This window comes from Rattus norvegicus, chromosome 4 (genome assembly GCF_036323735.1).
Source record: "Rattus norvegicus strain BN/NHsdMcwi chromosome 4, GRCr8, whole genome shotgun sequence".
Lineage (NCBI taxonomy): Eukaryota > Metazoa > Chordata > Mammalia > Rodentia > Muridae > Rattus > Rattus norvegicus.
This window is the reverse complement of record NC_086022.1, coordinates 47,672,414-47,694,903: the sequence shown is the minus strand read 5'-3', so window position 1 is coordinate 47,694,903 and position 22,490 is coordinate 47,672,414. Positions and strand designations below refer to the sequence as shown.

Genomic DNA, 22,490 nt, shown 5'->3' with positions numbered 1-22,490 from the left:
AAGTCAATAGTGGTGGTAATTACACAGCTATGTGGATTTATAAAATACTACTGAATTATTCTTTAAAATGATGAAAGTTGTAAACAATTATAGATATTTTCCTAAAATTTAAAGACCCAACTTGATAATTTGTGCTCTAATTCAACCGAGATTCTCAAAGAGATTATATCTAAAAGAGAGATTTGTGTTCCCAAATCTAAGAGCCTAGAGCTAGGGTCCAGAGACACACCCAATGAACATATCTGAAAACAGAGGAGTTTCACACAAATAAAAGAATTTTATTGACACATGATATTCTATTACAGTAATAAATACAATACATTCATCTAAGGCTTAGTTTGCAGTTCAGAAGCTGATGTTCCCAGAAGGGGACCATCTTAACTTTTGGTATCATCTTCTTCAAAGCTGCATTAAAAGGGAGTATGTGTTGACTGAGAACCACACAGATGGGTCCGAGGTCTACATCAGTCTCCGTGCTTCACATCGTTGTGAATGGTCCTTATCATCCTTGTCTTCCTCACTCCCTGTTCTAAAATAGCTAGTGCTATGAAAATTCAACACTTCAAATATAAAAATTATTTTATACAAGTGTAAGTCATTATATAATCATTCTAAAATACAGCATTGTTATATATGAGTTTGAAACATTACTACTAAAATAAATATTTCTCAGAGAAAATTTCATTTGCATCACAAATTATAAAATAAAGCATATAAAACTAATTCATGATTAAATCTTTTTCAGAGTGTCTCCACAACTCTGTGGAGACAGTATGAAGTACACACAGCTAGCTGAGAGCACATGAACACACCACTGCACATTTCCATGAGCGCCCATGGCCTTCTACATGCTAACTCCTGCACCTGGTGCTGTGCTGCACTAGTTTGCACTAACACAACCTCCCTTCACTTCAGAACTCTTAAAGATCTGTCGCTTTCTGGGAACATAAGTGTGTCACTTTCCATATCAAGGTGATTATCCTGGCCCCGTCATGGGACTGTAACAGTTCTTTTCCTAGGTCAGCTAAGAATGTTTAGCTGTATGGTAGTAAGGCTAGATGGTCTTAATCTTAATTTCCAAGATCTGGATATTCTTAACCCTGATAGGTTACAGGGTCACCAGATGTAAAGTGAGGCAACTTTCAATACCTCTCAGTATTTGTATAGTATTCTAACACTTACTTGGAATGTGACAAACAATGTATAGAAGGCAATACAGCTGTGTGCCAAAATATTACAAAGAAAGTTGGGCTATGAGCTATGTGAGCCCTGTTTTAGTTCTCTTTACTTACCCTGTATCTAAGCACTATGATTTCAGTTCTTCAATAACACAAATTAATCAGCTGCATTGAATGATAAGCTGAACAGCTCTCCTGGTTGCCATTTATAGCTATCTTTACAGCTACCTCTAGAGGGCAAATGTTTTCAGAAAACTTGCAATACTCAGTGGTCACCATCCCCTTTCAAACAATTTGACCACTGCTAGAAAGTCAGTTTACCCATACCCAGATGAATGGTTTTGATTTCTCTTCCAAAACAGTCTCTTAAAAAGCAAGCCTTGGACTTCACCCTGCTTTCACGGGCATAGGTAGTGGGGCTCAGCTCCTCCAAGTCCATGAGCAGACTCCATGCATGATTGCTTCGCAGTCACTTGCACTGATTCTTTCCTTCTTTCGGTCTTTGCTTTTCTGTGTGTATGCCCATTAGTGTGCGTGTGCGTGTGTGTGTGTGTGTGTGTGTGTGTGTGTGTGTGTGTGTGTGTGTGTGTGTTTGAACTTGCATAAGGAAGCGAGAGGATATCCACAGGTATTGTCTTTCAGGTGCCCGGCCTGGAACTCTCTTTGTGGGCTAGGATCACTTTCCACAGAGCCCCTAGTAGCCACCTGTGCCTGTGTCCCCAGCACTGGGTTAGAAGCATGGGGACTGCCTGCCCTTTTCATTTTGCATGGGTTTTCGAGTTGCTTCTCCAGCACCCAGCACTAGAGCCGGGTCTCTTGCACTTCTTCCTCCGTCTCCTCTTTCACAGCAGTGATCTGTGTCCGAGGCTTCTGCTTGCTGGAGTGCCGGCCGTGGAAGAGCTTCATCTTTTCTGAGGAGCTAAGGGCTCGCTGGAAGACACTCTTCTCGCTCAGAAGTGCCTGGAGGGATTCATACTGCCAGACATTGCCCTGCTCTATGACCTAGGGGAAAGACCAATAGTGAGACCTTGGAGTGAAGCGCAGGCCAGTCCTACCACAGAAACCGACCCAGACCTCAAGAAGAAGAAAAGTCCAAAGAAAGCACAGGATTCAGGGCCTTGTACTTTTCACTTAACTTTCACCACTGTGAAATTAGCTGGGAAAGTGGTGATAGGGATTTGAAAAATTCATGTAATACCAGGTTTTGCCCTCCAACAGAGAACAGATGAACAACTGAAGGAGCTTTGTAAAGCACAATAATCCATGACCCATGTCTTATGTACTCTGAAACTGAGCTATAAATATAGTGCCATTAACTTTGAACTTCCTCACACCTGGGTCTGAGGCCTACTGATTCCAAATTGGTGGGGTGTGACCGAGAGCAACGCCTGCAGTGCATGGTAAAGTTTCTGCAAGCCTGAGGTCAGAGAGTAGAGCTCCTTACCTAGTCCCTGAACTTGACCACAACAGAAGAAGAGATGTGTCTATTCTCTAGGCACTTGTAACTGGGCAATGACAATAGGAAAACAATGCTTCAGTTAAAAAAGGCATTTTCTTCAGAATATTCAAAAGCCTTCGGAAAGTGAAAATGTTACATGTCCCTTGGAATATCCCATATCTAATCAGGAACTGTGACATTTTGGGGGAAAAAATGAGATGGCATCTGACAGGGACTCTACCTTAAGTTCCAGTAGTAATGGGGATGATGGAACAGGCTTCTCTCCTACTACATTACAACTAATGGTAAGGCAAAAATCTTCCCCACAGGACGTTTAGCTACTGAAAGAAACAGACTTCTGTTTTTCAATTGCACATTTTGTGGCTTATTCCCTATACAAAGATATGAAAGCACAGAGAGCTCATCTACAGTGTCACTTAACCCTATGCTCCAGAGGAGGTGTGCTAAATTTCACCATCAGTTCATAGCTCAAGTCCAAGGGAAAGAGACTTATGGTAGGAGGTAGATGTGTGACTCTGTGTGAAGACAGGGGTATGCAAATCTAATTATGCCAGTTTGTTAAAACAAATGAAGAATGAGATATCAAACAAGGGTAAAAGACTCACCAAAAATCGCTGACAGTCCAACATTGCTTCTATCCTGTGTTCACAGAGGACTACTGTGCAACCAGCGAAGGCTTGTCTTAGAACTCGTCGAATCACTTGGTATGTTCTAGCAAAACAAGAAAATATCACATAAAACATTATAGATTGTGAATTATCTGCCTTTATCTTTGACAATATGTACAGTATTCTATGGATTTAGTTCTTAAAAAATACTTTTAGCAAAATGTTGATATAGAATTAGCCATAATCAGCTTTTAAATCATTCTAAGTATTTAATACACTAATAAGGAAAATGTTTAAAATAAAATACCATAAAATGAAACTAAATTTTATGTAGATTCAGCATGCTATTTATTTTGTGCTATTAATGTATTTATGATAAATAAGATACAGAAGAAAACTATAGGAGTGTGTATACCTAACTAAATATTTTATTACGTGCTAATGAGGTTGAAGAGTTTTATTTATTCTAGACTCCCAGTTAAGAGGGAAAACAGGGCTCTTGTTGAAAAAAGTAAGTACCTGTGATCATATTAAATAGTGAATTTCCCCTGGAACATTATTTTGTACCCCCACTTATCGGCATGAGAGCTAATGGGAATTTGTATCAATATGAGGTAACTTCACTGACTACTTCCATTGCAGGATTATCTAACAGGGTTTCTGGAACTTACATGGGGTCTAGATTGGCACTAGGCTCATCAAGCAGTATGATCTTGGCCTTACTGAGAACAGATCGGGCCAAGCACATCAACTGCTTGTGACCATGGCTTAGCACATAACCCCCATCCACAAGGGTAAAGTTGAGCTGTCCAGGAAACTGCTCTATCACAGACTTGAGGCCAACCTGTAGAAAATAAAGAAAAACACTATGCTTAGACGGGGCATAACTAAAATCACTCAAGAGGCTGCCATTCTAAAAGTAGACATGAGTTTACACAAAATAAATTTCACATCACCCTCAACTCCCAACTCCCACTTAGTTTGATTAAACAAAAATCTGTCAATAATACTGACAGCTTTCAGCAGACTGGAGGGTTTCTTTCAGCCCCACACTTCATTAAAAAATCATTCAGTGTTTACCTGGTAAATGTCATGTTCCCTAACGGCAGTCATATACAATTATACCTGCTCCTGTCAAATTATGTATATATATTATATATGTATATATATGAATAGATAGACATGTATACATGGATGGATAGACAAATATATGGACAGATAGAAATAGGTAAGTAGAGATGCAACTGCAATACAATTCAATATGTGCTTTAAAGATCATAGATACAGAAGACATTTATCTATTCCATTAAAATAGTTAGCAAAGGATCAAGAGCAGAAAGGGTAGGAGACATGACATGACATGACATGGTCACCTTCTATCTGTAATAAGGGATGAGAAATATCATGAAAGAATTAGCTAAGGAAGCTTTAAAAATTACATGACATCCTAATACTTATTTCCTTCACTTATAAAATCTGTGAGAAATTGATAACTTTCTCATAAAGTAAAAAGTTATTTAGTTAAAAATGGAACACAAGTAAAATTTAAAGGCTCTTGTTGTTAGGGTAGAATATGAGGATTCATTTAGAATTAATGGCTTATATTTTTAAACTGCAATTTTAAGGGGGGTTAATAAAAGATGAAAAAAGTATTCTGTCAAAATTAAGGAATAATTATAGATGTCTTGGTGGTTGTTACTTATTCAAATACATGTACATTATGTCTTCTTTGCTAAAAGCCACTGAGTGTACAAGAGCTAAATAGACAGGATTATCTCTCGCTCTTCAAGAATTTGTATGTGTGTGTAAGATATATACCCACATAACTCTAACGCAGGCAGATTTAGATAAGGCCTTCGGAAAGATCTCATGATCTTGGATATGAGTCCAGAAGTGGCTCACATCACTGTTTATGACAGACTCATGTGTGTTCATTATGGAAGTTCTAACACATGGCTTGTTAAAACTACCTTTTGGGTAAACTCGTTAAGGTTTAAAAGGTTTCTGAGACAGTAGGGAATGTAAGCACAATAAACACTGCCTGATGTATCACGGGGGAGACAAAATAAGGCTTTGTCCAGTCCTTAGTATCAATGTGTCAGTTTAAACTAATGGTTTTAAATGCAGCCTAGAGTTCTTCCAGGTGTTTCTGAAACTTTTCGTATTGTCAGTTCTGGCACACTGCTTTGTCTGGCATTCTGTCACTTCTTTTTTTTTTTCTCTCTCCATCTTTATTAAATTGGGTATTTCTTATTTACATTTCGATTGTTATTCCCTTTCCCAGTTTCAGGGCCAACATCCCCCTAGCCCCTCCCCCTCCCCTTCTATATGGGTGTTCCACTCCCCATCCTCCCCCCAATACCACCCTCCCCCCAATAATCATATTCACTGGGAGTTCAGTCTTGGCAGAACCAAGTGCTTCCCCTTCCACTGGTGCTCTTATAATACTGTAAGTATCAATGAGTCAAATTGTCAACATGTGACAGAAATATTTAAGAGATCTCCCTAATATGCATGTTTGAGATTAGTTCATTTCTCTGTTTTAAATCCTATAGTAGTTTTTTTCCTGGAAGAATAAAATGTAATTGTTCTCATGTGGCACACAGGACATCCTGACCTCTCCCCCACCCTACCACCATCCCCATACCTACTACTATTGTGTACAGCAGCATCAATTTTTATTTCTTTATACAGCTCAACCTTCTCAGGGTTATCCTACTGCTCAGTCTGAATACTCTTTTAAATATCTGTGATTATCCACAGGAGAGCTAGACATCCTGTATTGTTAGAGTTTTGTTTGTTTTCCCTGGTAGACCATGTATCTCTTGAAGGTAAATATGTGCTCTTCAGTTAGGAACACTCTTAGCCTCAACACATTCATTCATTCATTCATTCATTCACTCACTCATTCATTCCTTTCAGTCATTCATTTAAGATGTACTATGATCCTCCAAATCTGTAGGCAAACAAAATAGAGTCTTTAAGTATCAACACTTAAGGATGAATGAATTAGTGCTAGTTTTAGCTCTGAAATTATATGCTGTACTCTATAAATCTTTAAGACTCTATGACCACCCATCAGATTACAAAGTTAAAAGTACCCAAATATGTTTAGATAAATCAGTACTATATACCAAACTATTCAGTAGTATTTGTGGGATTTTTGTTTTATATGACAGTTTTTTTTATAGTGAAAAAAGGTTGATTGTGCTTTGCCTGTAATCACTAGTAGGCAATTTAAAAATGGATACCCTCAGCTCCTTTTGTTTCCATTCTGCATACTTCCCAGGGAAATTTCCCACTTAAAAGGCCACTGTTTCTGCTATTTAAATTGATTCTATAACAGTTCGATTTACTACTAATGTGTAAAGATGATAAATTTAAAAAATAATCTAAGAGACCCCGTGGGAGAGAGACCTCACCGCCTGGTCAGGTGGGCACTCCTGAGGCTGCAGAGCAGAAGAGACCACCAACACTGCCCACCCCTGCCCACATCCCTGGCCCAAGAGGAAACTGTATACAGCCTCTGGGTTCACGTGGGGGAGGGCCCAGGAGCGGCAGGACCCCTGCGCCTGAGACACTGTCGGAACCTGAAAGGACAGACCAGATAAACAGTTCTCTGCACACAAATCCCATGGAAGGGAGAGCTAAACCTACAGAGAGGCAGACACGCCTGGGGAACCAGAAGAGACTGCACTCTGCACACATCTCGGACGCCAGAGGAAAACACCAAACGCCATCTGGAACCCTGGTGCACGGAAGCTCCCGGAAAGGGCAGCGTAGATCTTCCTGGTTGCTGCCGCCACTGAGAGCTCGTAGGCAGCACCCCACGAGCAAACTTGAGCCAAAGGACCACAGGTAAGACCAACTTTTCTGCTGCAAGTGACCTGCCTGGTGAACACCAGACACAGGCCCACAGGAACAGCTGAAGGCCTGTAGAAAACTACATGCCCGAAAGCAGAACACTCTGTCCCCATAACTGGCTGAAAGAAAACAGGAAAACAGGTCTACAGCACTCCTGACACACAGGCTTATGGGACAGTCTAGCCACTGTCAGAAATAGCAGAACAAAGTAACACTAGAGATAATCTGATGGCGAGAGGCAAGCACAGGAACTCAAGCAACAGAAACCAAGACTACATGGCATCATCGGAGCCCAATTCTCCCACCAAAGCAAACACGGAATATCCAAACACACCAGAAAAGCAAGATCTAGTTTCAAAATCATATTTGATCATGATGCTGGAGGACTTCAAGAAAGACGTGAAGAACTTCCTTAGAGAACAAGTAGAAGCCTACAGAGAGGAATCGCAAAAATCCCTGAAAGAATTCCAGGAAATCATAAATAAACAAGTAGAAGCCCATAGAGAGGAGTCACAAAAATCCCTGAAAGAATTCCAGGAAAACACAATCAAACAGTTGAAGGAATTAAAAATGGAAATAGAAGCAATCAAGAAAGAACACATGGAAACAACCCTGGATATAGAAAACCAAAAGAAGAGACAAGGAGCTGTAGATACGAGCTTCACCAACAGAACACAAGAGATGGAAGACAGAATCTCAGGAGCAGAAGATTCCATAGAAATCATTGACTCAACTGTCAAAGATAATGTAAAGTGGAAAAAGCTACTGGTCCAAAACATACAGGAAATCCAGGACTCAATGAGAAGATCAAACCTAAGGATAATAGGTATAGAAGAGAGTGAAGACTCCCAGCTCAAAGGACCAGTAAATATCTTCAACAAAATCATAGAAGAAAACTTCCCTAACCTAAAAAAAGAGATACCCATAGGCATACAAGAAGCCTACAGAACTCCAAATAGATTGGACCAGAAAAGAAACACCTACCGTCACATAATAGTGAAAACACCAAACGCACAAAATAAAGAATATTGAAAGCAGTAAGGAAAAAAGGTCAAGTAACATATAAAGGCAGACGTATCAGAATCACACCAGACTTTTCACCAGAAATTATGAAAGCCAGAAGATCCTGGACAGATGTCATACAGGCCCTAAGAGAACACAAATGCCATCCCAGGTTACTGTATCCTGCAAAACTCTCAATTAACATAGATGGAGAAACCAAGATATTCCATGACAAAACCAAATTTACACAATATCTTTCTACAAATCCAGCACTACAAAGGATAATAAATGGTAAAGCCCAACATAAGGAGGCAAGCTATACCCTAGAAGAAGCAAGAAACTAATCGTCTTGGCAACAAAACAAAGAGAATGAAAGCACACAAACATAACCTCACATCCAAATATGAATGTAACGGGAAGCAATAATCACCATTCCTTAATATCTCTCAACATCAATGGCCTCAACTCCCCAATAAAAAGACATAGATTAACAAACTGGATACGCAACGAGGACCCTGCATTCTGCTGACTACAGGAAACACACCTCAGAGTGAAAGGCTGGAAAACAACTTTCCAAACAAATGGTCAGAAGAAGCAAGCTGGAGTAGCCATTCTAACATCAAATAAAATCAATTTTCAACTAAAATTCATCAAAAAAGATAAGGAAGGACACTTCATATTCATCAAAGGAAAAATCCACCAAGATGAACTCTCAATCCTAAATATTTATGGCCCAAATACAAGGGCACCTACATATTTAAAAGAAACCTTACTAAAGCTCAAAACACACATTGCACCTCACACAACAATAGTGGGAGATTTCAACACCCCACTCTCATCAATGGACAGATCCTGGAAACAGAAATTAAACAGAGACGTAGACAGACTAAGAGAAGTCATGAGCCAAATGGACTTAACAGATATTTATACAACATTCTATCCTAAAGCAAAAGAATATACCTTCTTCTCAGCTCCTCATGGTATTTTCTCCAAAACTGACCATATAATTGGTCAAAAAACGTTCCTCAACAGGTACAGAAAGATAGAAATAATCCCATGCGTGCTATCGGACCACCACGGCCTAAAACTGGTCTTCAATAACAATAAGGGAAGAATGCCCACATGTACCTGGAAATTGAACAATGCTCTACTCAATGAAAACCTGGTCAAGGAAGAAATAAAGAAATGAAAGACTTTTTAGAATTTAATGAAAATGAAGGTACAACATACCCAAACTTATGGGACACAATGAAAGCTGTGCTAAGAGGAAAACTCATAGCGCTGAGTGCCGGCAGAAAGAAACAGGAAAGAGCATATGTCAGCAGCTTGACAGCACACCTAAAATCTCCAGAACAAAAAGAAGCAAATACACCCAGGAGGAGTAGAAGGCAGGAAATAATCAAACTCAGAGCTGAAATCAACCAAGTAGAAACAAAAAGGACCATAGAAAGAATCAACAGAACCAAAAGTTGGTTCTTTGAGAAAATCCACAAGATAGATAAACCCTTAGGCAGACTAATGAGAGGACACAGAGAGTGTATCCAAATTAACAAAATCAGAAATGAAAAGGGAGACATAACTACAGATTCAGAGGAAATTCAAAGAATCATCAGATCTTAGTATAAAAGCCTATATTCAACAAAACTTGAAAATCTGCAGGAAATGGACAATTTCCTAGACAGATACCAGGTACCAAAGTTAAATCAGGAACAGATAAACCAGTTAAACAACCCCATAACTCCTAAGGAAATAGAAGCAGTCATTAAAGGTCTCCCAACCAAAAAGAGCTCAGGTCCAGATGGGTTTAGTGCAGAATTCTATCAGACCACCAGAGAAGACCTCGTACCAATATTATCCAAACTATTCCACAAAATTGAAACAGATGGAGCACTACCGAATTCCTTCTATGAAGCCACAATTACTCTTATACCTAAACCACACAAAGACCCAACAAAGAAAGAGAACTTCAGACCAATTTCACTTATGAATATCGACACAAAAATACTCAATAAAATTCTGGCAAACCGAATCCAAGAATACATCAAAACAATCATCCACCATGATCAAGTAGGCTTCATCCCAGGCATGCAGGGATGGTTTAACATACGGAAAACCATCAACGTGATCCATTATATAAACAAACTGAAAGATCAAAACCACATGATCATTTCATTAGATCCTGAGAAATCATTTGACAAAATTCAACACCCCTTCATGATAAAAGTCCTGGAAAGAATAGGAATTAAAGGCCCATACCTAAACTTAGTAAAAGCCATATACAGCAAACCAGTTGCTAACATTAAACTAAATGGAGAGAAACTTGAAGCAATCCCACTAAAATCAGGGACTAGACAAGGCTGCCCACTCTCTCCCTACTTATTCAATATAGTTCTTGAAGTTCTAGCCAGAGCAATCAGACAACAAAAGGAGGTCAAGGGGATACAGATCAGAAAAGAAGAAGTCAAAATATCACTATTTGCAGATGATATGATAGTATATTTAAGTGATCCCAAAAGTTCCACCAGAGAACTACTAAAGCTGATAAACAACTTCAGCAAAGTGGCTGGGTATAAAATTAACTAAAATAAATCAGTAGCCTTCCTCTACACAAAAGAGAAACAAGCCGAGAAAGAAATTAGGGAAATGACACCCTTCATAATAGACCCAAATAATATAAAGTACCTCGGTGTGACTTTAACCAAGCAAGTAAAAGATCTGTAGAATAAGAACTTCAAGACTCTGAAGAAAGAAATTGAAGAAGTCCTCAGAAAATGGAAAGATGTCCCATGCTCATGGATTAGCAGGATTAATATAGTAAAAGTGGCCATTTTACCAAAAGCGATCTACAGATTCAATGCAATCCCCATCAAAATACCAATCCAATTCTTCAAAGAGTTAGATAGAACAATTTGCAAATTCATCTGGAATAACAAAAAACCCAGGATAGCTAAAACTATCCTCAACAATAAAAGGACTTCAGGGGGAATCACTATCCCTGAACTCAAGCAGTTTTACAGAGCAATAGTGATAAAAACTGCATGGTGTTGGTACAGAGTCAGACAGATAGACCAATGGAACAGAATTGAAGACCCAGAAATGAACCCACACACCTATGGGCACTTGATTTTTGACAAAGGAGCCAAAACCATCAAATGGAAAAAAGATAGCATTTTCAGCAAATGGTGCTGGTTCAACTGGAGGTCAACATGCAGAAGAATGCAGATCGATCCATGCTTATCACCCTGTACAAAGCTTAAGTCCAAGTGGATCAAGGACCTCCACATCAAACCACATACACTCAAACTAATAGAAGAAAACTAGGAAAGCATCTGGAACACATGGGCACTGGAAAAAATTTCCTGAACAAAACACCAATGGCTTATGCGCTAAGATCAAGAATCGACAAATGGGATCTCATAAAACTGCAAAGCTTCTGTAAGGCAAAGGACACTGTGATTAGGACAAAACGGCAACCAACAGATTGGGAAAAGATCTTTACCAATCCTACAACAGATAGAGGCCTTATATCCAAAATATACAAAGAACTCAAGAAGTTAGACCGCAGGGAGACAAATAACCCTATTAAAAATGGGGTTCAGAGCTAAACAAAGAACTCACAGCTGAGGAATGCCGAATGGCTGAGAAACACCTAAAGAAATGTTCAACATCTTTAGTCATAAGGGAAATGCAAATCAAAACAACCCTGAGATTTCACCTCACACCAGTGAGACTGGGTAAGATCAAAAACTCAGGTGACAGCAGATGCTGGTGAGGATGGGGAGAAAGAGGAACACTCCTCCATTGTTGGTGGGATTGCAGACTGGTAAAACCATTCTGGAAATCAGTCTGGAGGATCCTCAGAAAATTGGACATTGAACTGCCTGAGGATCCAGCTATACCTCTCTTGGGCATATACCCAAAAGATGCCCCAACATATAAAAAAGTCACGTGCTCCACTATGTTCATCGCAGCCTTATTTATAATAGCCAGAAGCTGGAAAGAACCCAGATGCCCTTCAACAGAGGAATGGATACAGAAAATGTGGTACATCTACACAATGGAATATTACTCAGCTATCAAAAACAATGACTTTATGAAATTTGTAGGCAAATGGTCAGAACTGGAAAATATCATCCTGAGTGAGGTAACCCAATCACAGAAAAACACACTTGGTATGCACTCATTGATAAGTGGCTATTAGCCCAAATGCTTGAATCACCCTAGATTCCTAGAACAAATGAAACTCAAGACGGATGATCAAAATGTGATTGCTTCACTCCTTCTTTAGAAGGGGAACAAGAATACCCTTGGCAGGGAATAGAGAGGCAAAGATTAAAACAGACACAGAAGTAAGACCCATTCAGAGCCTGCCCCACATGTGGCCCATGCATATACAGCCATCCAATTAGACAAGATGGATGAAGCAAAGAAGTGCAGGCAGACAGGAACCGGATGTAGATCTCTCCCGAGAGACACAGCCAGAATACAGCAACCACAGAGGCGTATGCCAGCAGCAAACCACTGAATTGAGAATAGGACCCCCGTTGAAGGAATCAGAGAAAGAACTGGAAGAGCTTGAAGGGGCTCAAGACCCCAGATGTACAACAATTCCAAACAACCAGAGCTTCCAGGGACTAAGCCACTACCCAAAGACTATACATGGACTGACCCTGGACTCTGACCTCATAGGTAGCAATGAATATCCTAGTAAGAGCACCAGTGGAAGGGGAAGCCCTGGGTCCTGCTAAGACTGAACCCCCAGTGAACTAGATTGTTGGTGGGAGGGCAGCAATGGGGGGAGGATGGGGAGGGGAACACCCATAAAAAGGGTAGGGGGGAGGGGGATGTTTGCCCGGAAACCGGGAAAGGGAATAACACTCGAAATGTATATAAGAAATACTCAAGTTAAAAAAAAAATAAAAAAAAATGACCTTTAGGGAAAATGACAAAGAATGAATATTTGTTTTCAAGATGCTTTAATAAAACTTGTGTCTAACTTTAAAAAATAATCTAAGAAGCATACACAAACAAGCAAAACAAAAATCCGCACATTCTAAGAGCAAGAGTCAAGGGGCCAAAATCACACAGCTTAGTGGGACTGAAACAGCAGAGGGCCCCAAGTGAGGGCTGCAGTTCTTTTTGGAATTCACCAGCCATCAGAGCAGGGCCGTTCACTTACTGAAGGTGGTAATGCCTATTGTGCATCAAGCCTGAGGATATTTTCACAACACATTTTACATGACACAGGACAAGGAATTCTGTACTTATTAATTCAGTACTTATTAAACGCCACCGATGGATCCAACTACTGCAGGCAAAACAGAGAGCAGGAGATTCCATAGTAGAATTTACAATCCCATAGGAGATATGGATTAGCCAAGAGGTGAATTTTGATACAGTGTAGAAAATTTTGAGGAGCTGAGACATGGTACACACCTAGGAAAGTCTCCATTCCCAAAGCAGGAGGATCAGGATGGTTTCAGAACAAAGTGATGTGTGGAGGAAGGCTTGACTGGTGAGAAGAAGCAGTAGTGGACTACAAGGCTTTCCCAGGTGCAGAGAGCAGCAGGTGAAAAGCAGAAACAACTACCCTCGCCCTTACAATAGACCAGAGAGCAGCACTTTGTGCTTTAAAGACAATTACAATTCACATAGTGGAATCAAAGGACACATTGTGGAGTTGGGGGGGTGGGGTGGGTAGGTGCTCTGCGGCCGAGAGTAGAACAGCAAAGACCAAATCACAAAGGTCCTTTAAGCAGTGTACAACAGGAACCCTGTCCAGCAGTCAAAAGAGGCATGGGGAGGTGTGATAAGCAGGCTAAAGATGCCAGCTTTAGAAAGCTCCCCAGAGTTCCACAGGGCAAGGAGCTGCCCTGACTAGGGCAGGAAGGTTAGACTTTTGTCCCAGTGTCTTAGTAGGCTGACACACCCCAACGTGTTCCTGTTTGCCTATATTGGATCATCAACCATATAGGATTAAAGCCTAGGATTTGTGCCTTTTGACCTCAATCTCCTTTCTGCTACTATAATCTAGGGGTTGGTGCTTGTGTTTCTTTGTGGTCTCTTTAGCAAAATCCTTATCACTCTTAAACCATGGGACATTAAGGTTAGCGCAGGGGCAGCATCTTTATGAACATAAGTTGAAATAGAGGATGAGTGAAAAGGTACATCTAAAGATGGATTGCTAGACAAAATCTAGCCATTCTGGAATTATTATTCTGGAATCTAAAGTCTTCTAAGCTTATCTACTAACATTTTAGATGGTTTTATGATCTCGTTTTCCTGCAAATTTTATGGAGACTTGGCAATACCTGTAAGTTTTATAAAGCCCAATACCTTCCTCCCAAGTTCTCTCCCAGCACATTGTCTTCTTACAGTTCACTCTTAAAAGGACATCAAGGATCTTACAGTGTATCACTAGCAATTTGGTTAATGTTTGCTTTCAAAACCTTGCGTTTGCTGGGTAATAAGGAAACCCTGATAATGACAAACGGTTAATCTCAGTGCATTTTATTAGGAGAAGGTTAAGGTTGGTTACTCAAGGGGTTAGCATTTAGCACTCAGAGGCTTCAAAGCTCCTGGCAAGATCTATTCTCAGGGGAGGATGAAGAGTGAAGAGCAAGGGAGCACCAGTGGGCAGAGTGCAGGCGATGGTGGGAGTGCCAACGAGACAAGCTGAAAGCCCAAGGGAGCACCAGTGGGCAGAGTGCAGGCAATGGTGGAGTGCCAACGAGACAAGCCGAAAGCCCAAGGGAGCACCAGTGGGCAGAGTGCAGGCAATGGTGGAGTGCCAACGAGACAAGCCAAAAGCCCAAGGGAGCACCAGTGGGCAGAGTGCAGGCAATGGTGGAGTGCCAACGAGACAAGCCGAAAGCCCAAGGTCTCGCGGAACTGGTGGAGTTGAGACTTGGTGATTTCCAGTTGTAAACTGATACCAGATTGTGTTAAGACTTTGAGAGTTGTGGACATGGAGCAATATATTTACATAAGGAAGTGACATGACTTTGGAAAGGAGTAAAGGAGGGAATTCTAGGTCCACATGTCTTCAGAAACTCACTTTAGCATCATGTCGACCCATGGCAGTGCTATTGAGAGGTAAACTAAAATGTTGGGGAAGTGATTAGGTCCTGGGGTCTGAATACCCCAGGGTTGGAATTAGCATTATAATGAAGAGCCTCCAGAGTGCTCATTAACCACTTATACTGAGTGAGGCACAGCAAGACATACACCTCAGAAGTGACAGGAAGCAGGGTCTTCGCAGTCAACAAACAGTGTCTGCTGGCTCCTTACACTTGGACTTCTCAGTCTCCAAAATGGTGTGAGAAACATCTCATCTATGAGCAACCGAGTCTATAGAACTTTAGTAAAGCACCACGTAGAGCAGACTACATGGTAAGAGCGACAGCCCTGAAAGGAGGATGCGTCAAATTCAGAACATGGATGTGCACACACAGATAGATGTGTAAAACTGCCTATCATCTATGGCAACCACACCTATGTGTATGATCTACCTCTTTAAAACCATTTTATTCATCATCTTTACCTGATCTGCAACTTTCCATATTTCTTCATCTCTCCATTTTCCATTGGGATCCAAGTTTTGTCTGAATGTTCCAGAAAAGATAAATACTTTCTGCAATGATAAAGAAAATTAAAAAAATATAAATAACCTATACATCTTTTAGTGTTTTTCTCTTTATTCCAAAATATTTCAGTAAGAAATTAAATAAATATGTATCCATGCATTCATTAGCCAGGTATACTTTTCTATACTTGCTCTATATCACTTTAAAGAAAAATATGGCAGCATTTAAATCTCTTTCTGGATTTTTTTCATTTCAATGCCCTTGGGATAAAGAAATTAAGTCCACTGTCCGTCCATTGGAGAGAATTCTCTTCTTCTAGTGTTCCTTTACACATCTTCTTACTTCTATGAACAGGGAGAAACTGAAAAGACAACTTAGAAAACTCTAAGTGATCATAGATCAACCACTTGTTCAAGGGCATGTGTGCTGGGAAAGAGGGGCAGATGCTCTGGTATGGAAACAGCGCTGCACGACCACTGTCAAGATTCTCCACTTGCAATAACACTTCTACTTAGGTAGCTCAGATGCTTAAGAGCAAACCACTGTCTTAAGAGATCTCAGCTAGTAAGTAATATTTTTAAAGCAATATTTAGTCCTCTTTGTACACACAGAAGACTGGCAAAAAAATTGATGTCAATGTCTAAAATAACTTTGTTTCCTCTTTCCTCTTATTATTTTGGTTGCCTCTTTGTAACTCTGAAAGAATTATATATTTAGTTGAAATTTGCAATAGAAATATTTACTTGGGACAAAAAGAATAATGTCATTATCCTGGAAGACTGAAAGGAATGGACAATATATTTTATGTTCCAATGGGCAGTTGCTAATGGGAATGTGGTCTGCAAAGATCGTTGGTAGTTTCATGCTGGCTGGGAAGGAATGACTGTGAACAGGAATCGGTCTCTTTCACTTCCATGCTCTTTAAAGCAGAAATGCCACCCTATTTCTTTCCTCCCTGTATCTCTATCTTGGTGCAGTCAGGAACTGAGAGTCACTCATGACTCAAATATCTTAAGCCTTACCCTAACTAAAAAGTGAGCCATTGCTAATTTTCATACTATCCTCAAATTATATGTCAAATCAATTTCTTTTTCAATTTTTGTTCCCACCGAACACTCCAAACTATCATTAGCTCTTTTTGTGTCACTGAAAGTTTCCTAAATTGATTTCCTTCTTTATATTCTTGCTTCTCTTACAATACACTCAAATAATTCATGAAAAATGGTAATGACATTCCCGTTCACTAAAGGTACAATATCCTTACGATGGCCCCACGATCTTAGGGCCCCTTTCCATTCCACTCAATTCTAGCCACACATACTTTCTTAGCTTCTTCACATTTTTCTTCTCAGCTAGAAATCTCATCCTCCCTGATCTTCACATGGCAATCTATATCCATCATGTTTTAAATTAAGTTTCATTTCCGGACAGTGTTATTTATCCTCAAACCAAACCAGACCCCCAATTATTTCTTATACTTTCATTCCTTAAATAACACCAAGTTTAGGTTGTGGGAATATTGTACAGTTAGCAAAAATGCTTACTTAATTTGCAAAAGGCCTTGGGTCTCATCCCAGAAGCACATAAACTGAGCACATCAGCTTGTGCCCATAATTCCTACACTTAGGAGATAGAAAAACAGAGTTACTCTGTGTTATATACAAAGCTGGAGCCCAGTCTGTGTAGCTTATCTCAAAGAAAACTTCTAAGAATATGTAGACATCTGTAAGTGTCTGGGTTTTAGTGCTTCTATCTCCTTAAAGGCCATGTCTTTACTTTCTTTTTTAGATGCAAGTCTTGTATAAGTTCGGCAAAAGTTGCCCAAATGAGTGAGTTGATGTGAATAAGTATAAGAACAATCAGAGTAAATGTTATTTTTCCTCCAATTTGAAAGTTAATTTCGATAAGCTATTGTTTTGGCTAATAACGTTCTCTCTCTCCCCTTTCCTTTTCTCTCCTCTCTCCTCTCCCTCCCTTTCTCCTCTCCCCCCTCTCCGTCTGTGTGTGTATGTTTATGTGCGAGAGGGAGAGAGAGAGAGAGAGACTAAATGTGACCCAAATGCTTGCAGATATCACATTGTATAACACTCACAACCCAATACATATGTGATGATTCCTTATGGTTGCTCCAGAAACTATCTAACTTTTCCTCATACTGATAACATATATTAGTTTACTAAATTTATGATATTTTAACTACTTTCTAAACAGATACACATTCAAAGTTACGAAGGAAAGATGCTGTCTGTCAGGAATCTAAAAGCTTTATGTGTGGTCGATTTATTACAACTCAGAAATCTCGCAGTCTTTTGTTCATAATTTCATGTCTAGCAAAAGGTAATGTACTACCTATTCAATTTTAAAGAAAAATCAACTAAACAAACTGGTTCAGCGAGATTCAATTGTATACTATCAATCAGACATTCCATTCCTTTAATTCAAAGAGAATCTGGCAGTCGCTTACTTTCACAGTGCCAGCAGATGTCTTACTTTTGTTTCCTAAGCTGTTTAATCATTCACAAACCCCTCTGTATAACCGAAAGGTCTTTGGAGGTCAACCTAAACCCTTTCTCTCCAGTTTACAAATTCAACACTGAAGTCCCTGAGAAGTGGAATGATTTGGCCACCATGGCACTCTCAGATCTGCTGTGCACAATAAAAAATGCACCGAAGCTTTCAAATCCTAGGAATCCCCTATTGGCCTTGTAAGAAACTACTCACTAATAAGTCAGTTAGGGTAAGCAAATATTTGATATTTATTTAATGTCATGTATGGTATAAAGAGCAATTCTTGAAACTCTAAGCAGAATAAAGAGATCATCATTGTTCCCCACACGTCCCATCTCCTCCCTGCAGCTGCTGACTCCACTCAAGTCTGTGGAAGTGGCTGAGCCTACACAGACTTCCCACAGCGGACTGTGTAGTGCAGCAAACGGTCATGTGCTTTTAGTACTGGACGTCAGATGAAACAAGAAATTAGTCCAGCTGATGTGGTGATTGCATGTATATAAAGTAAATAAAGAGAAGTGACGGCCCTGCTTACATATGTATGTATGTGCACAGCATGACTAGTTCCTGTCAAATGTGGCCTAAATGCTCATAAATACTGACACTGGTTAAAATCTCTCTGACAATATCTCCAGCAGTTTCTGACACCACATCTATATAATACAAACCCATCCCAGTACACACCGCAAAGATTCTTAGGTTGCATTAGAATGTTTAAAATTAATGAATGTTTTGCTTTAAAGAACATCTTTCAACTAGAAAATTATGAATGACATATTTTTACTGAGAACAATTAACAGTTTATAACAAATACAGATTGATATACTATTAGTGTATATGCCATTGATTTAAACATAAAAGGCTGCATGTAGGACAGCTAAAGTTCAGTTTCCAAGAAATCCACTGAGTGCTTCATAAAAGCTTTTATACTACAAAGTTTCAGTATAAACCTTCCCAAAGATACATAAAAATGTTTTCTCATCAAAGCATATAATCAAAGGTTTCAAATTTTAGGCTCAGAAATAGCTAAATTGTATTGTATTTATTTGAAAATCGGACATGACAGTTATTTTTTGACCTTCCCTTGAATTCTACACTCTGTTCAACTGTCTACCTCAGTAAGTTCTAATTAACCACATCACAGTATGTTCATTTGAGAGTCCATCATGTATGCACCAATGCACCACCAAACCTTCTCTATTCCCTTCCTCAGCCCGGGAGAATCAGCCCCTTCCTACTGGGCCATGCCATGACTTCTAATACCCTCTAAGCAGTGATTTCCTCTCACCCTTCTCCCTTTCCCTTCATACTGACCTATCCTTTTGATTGCTTATAGTTTTCCTGCCTAGAACTCCATGTACCCAATCTTTCTAAACCTATAAACTTTATGATCATGTGTTCATTACAACTTTCTTTGTGAAATTGTGCAAACTTGTTTATTCCTACTTATAAAACACATTCCCAAGTCCAGTACATGACTGCTAGTCATGAGGGAGACATGATTTCCCACCCTCACTGAATTAAAAATAATGACTACCACAATGGGGAAAAACAATCAACCAACCAATGTGGGAAGGAAGAGTTTAAATACTTCTCATTCAATTTCTCCCAAAGTAAAAATAATTGTTATCATTAATATACTCATTTTACAAATAAGGAAACTAAGGGAAATTATAAAACTGTCCTAAGATTATACAGACTAGGGCTCAAATGCTGAAAGAACCACAAATGTGTGAGACAGTAACATTCAGTGATTCAGCATAGAACAATGTCTGATGAGTTCCTCGCATTCAGGTGTTCTATTACATGTCTTACAGGAAAGGGGAATATTCTGAAGAAAAGGATTTTACTAAGTATTTCTTTTTGTAACTCTGCTTCCATTTTCTGATCATTCCACTCAAATCTTAGGTCACTAAAGAAGATATGCAGATAATCTGAATGAGACATATCAGAACTACAACAGAAGTACACAAGCAAGGGGTTTGGGCAGTCACAGCAGAGCATTCTGTTAAGGCCAGGGAAACCACCCCAAAACACAAACAAACAAACAAAGCCCCTCATTTCATAAAGTCTAAACAGTTACATGTTTTCTCTAGAGAGAAAACAAGAAAAGAAAGGAGACAAAAGAGCAGGAAAGAAGGACACAGATGTGCTGGCAGGAGCGACAGCTAGCTTAGGGTCTGGTCATTTCTCACTGCCTGTATACTCCCTCACTAGCTCACAGCTTGACAGACAGCTATGGTTAATTACTGATTCAGGCACTCGCTTCCTTATTAGCTTTTCTGTTTTTAATTTCTGTCACGTGACAATGAGCATAGTTTTGTGTTTCTCAGAAGTTTACAGGTTGGACTGGAACTTCTCTGGCATATCGATGACAAATAGTACATCTACATTTGATATAACTAAAATGTCTGTGATATTATAATTTTAAGCTCAAGATATAATAATTTTATATGGTGAATTTTAAGCTGGCACCACCAATTTCATTGTTTCTATCTATACATGCTATCTGATATCTTTCAAAACAAAAGATGCCTCAACTCCGTCTGTGGTGAGAATGATGGGTGGATGTTGAGTATTTTCAAACCATTAAGAAAAGGAGCCAGTGAGATGGCTGAGTGGATAATGTACACTTGCCACATAATCTTGATGACCTGAATCCAATGTCCAAATTCCATGCTGGAAGGAGAGAACTTGTTCCTGAAAGTTGTGTTCTGACCTCTACGAGTGAGCCATGACATGATGGATACACCCACCGTTCTCTCCTCCTCTCATACACATACCACATGTAATAATAATAAACAGAAATAAAAACTTACCGTCCTTTACTCAGAACAACTTACTGCCTTCCAAATTTGTAACTGAAGCTTTAAAATAATTGTTGTCCATTAATTATATGCTTAACAAGGTCCACAGTTAGTGAATATTTTCATCTTGGTATTCTAATGTTCTAAGTCAACAAGTTGCCATCTCTTAGCATCACTGCCTCCTCTTCTTAACTCAAACTCACAGCCAAGACAGAACACAAGAAAGAGGATCTGCTTTGGAAGGTACAAGACAATCTGGATTCTGAGATTGCTATGTAGTTACTAAACTATCAAAGGAGTTGGGGAAACTTAAGAACTGCCCAAACCAACAGGAGGTTGTGACTGATGTTTTAGGACCCCTGTATAAGAGAGGGCATGCTTTTCAAAGTTCCTGTTTCATATGTCTGAAAACCAGTGGCCAATAAACCTTGAGCATTATACTAATTCAGCGTGAGAGTGACCTTCTGAAGTACATCCTTGTTAAAGGAGACAGAGGAGAAAAGAGGAAAACGCAGACCAAACTAGTTTTCCTTAGATATTCACTTTTCTCCTTGGTAATTTTCTGAAGATCAAACTCCAGGAAAGGAAAAGCATGCTGTAATTCTCACTTTTCAAGAAGAAGTAGAAAAAGCAAAGTAACCCTTAGTTTAGACATCAAGCATATAAGGACTTTCTTTTCTTTCTTTCTTAGGTTTCACATGATATTCAAAAATTGTCATTGAGGCATGTTAACCATGCTGACGATGTTCTTGAGACACTGAGAAAAGCAGCTATATGCGGATTGTCAGCATTTCTGAAGGACCTGCTGAACACACTTTTTTCATTTTTTAAAAATGTAAGCCTTGAATCCATAAAAGAGCAGAAATGAAGAGGCAAGTTTGAAGAGTCATTTGAGCAGAAAGGCAGGACAGATTTCCCCACTGCATTGTCCTCTGCATCTGGCATAGGTAAGTTCCTAAGCAGAACTATCAAGAAGGATGGAGCCCTTCTATTGTGTAGCAGCTACAATGAAGAGCAAAAGGAACAAACTTTTAGAGCTTGACTTTTCTAGTGGGCTGATGTGTGAGAACAAGAGCAACAAAGGCAAAGCCTTCGCTGCTTTAGTTAAAAACTGGGAGCACAGGACTTAAGGAAGTCCAATAGCAGCTTCTCAGACAACCGCATTCTCTTCTACTGACCTCAGCATTTTTACTAGCCTAATGCTATCACCTCAGGAAACTTGTATCCCTCGTGTTTATGTTTAGACCACCTGACAACCCCTTTTGTGTTTTTGAGGAACACACAGTGTTTCCACTACTTCAGCCCCGATGAAGCATCTAGAAAAAGAGCACACTATAGAAACAAATTGAAAGCACTAGTTTGGTAGTTACAATGTCTATTGTCTCACCATTTGAAAGGAGCAAATGTAATGGGAAGATCATTTATCAAGAAATACAAGCATTTCCTTGGTCTAGCTTTGTAGTTGGTCTACCTGGTAA

General features: G+C 39.5%; 1 protein-coding gene across 5 annotated transcripts in view; it reads right to left on the bottom strand.

Annotated features, from left to right (window-relative positions):
• Window positions 1–257: 257 nt before the first annotated feature.
• Cftr (CF transmembrane conductance regulator) overlaps window positions 258–22,490 on the bottom strand; it is a 272,563-nt gene continuing 250,330 nt past the window's right edge. For 4 of the 5 annotated variants that reach the window (XM_063285515.1, XM_063285513.1, XM_006236097.5 and 1 more), the window contains 4 exons: window positions 15,655–15,744; window positions 3,917–4,089; window positions 3,243–3,348; window positions 258–2,180 (listed from right to left, as the gene is read on the bottom strand). In XM_063285515.1, the coding sequence (XP_063141585.1) occupies window positions 1,980–2,180; window positions 3,243–3,348; window positions 3,917–4,089; window positions 15,655–15,744 (570 nt within the window). In that variant the 3' untranslated portion in view covers window positions 258–1,979. The remainder of the gene's footprint in view (window positions 2,181–3,242; window positions 3,349–3,916; window positions 4,090–15,654; window positions 15,745–22,490) is intronic. The other variant, NM_031506.1, reaches the window with a different exon arrangement.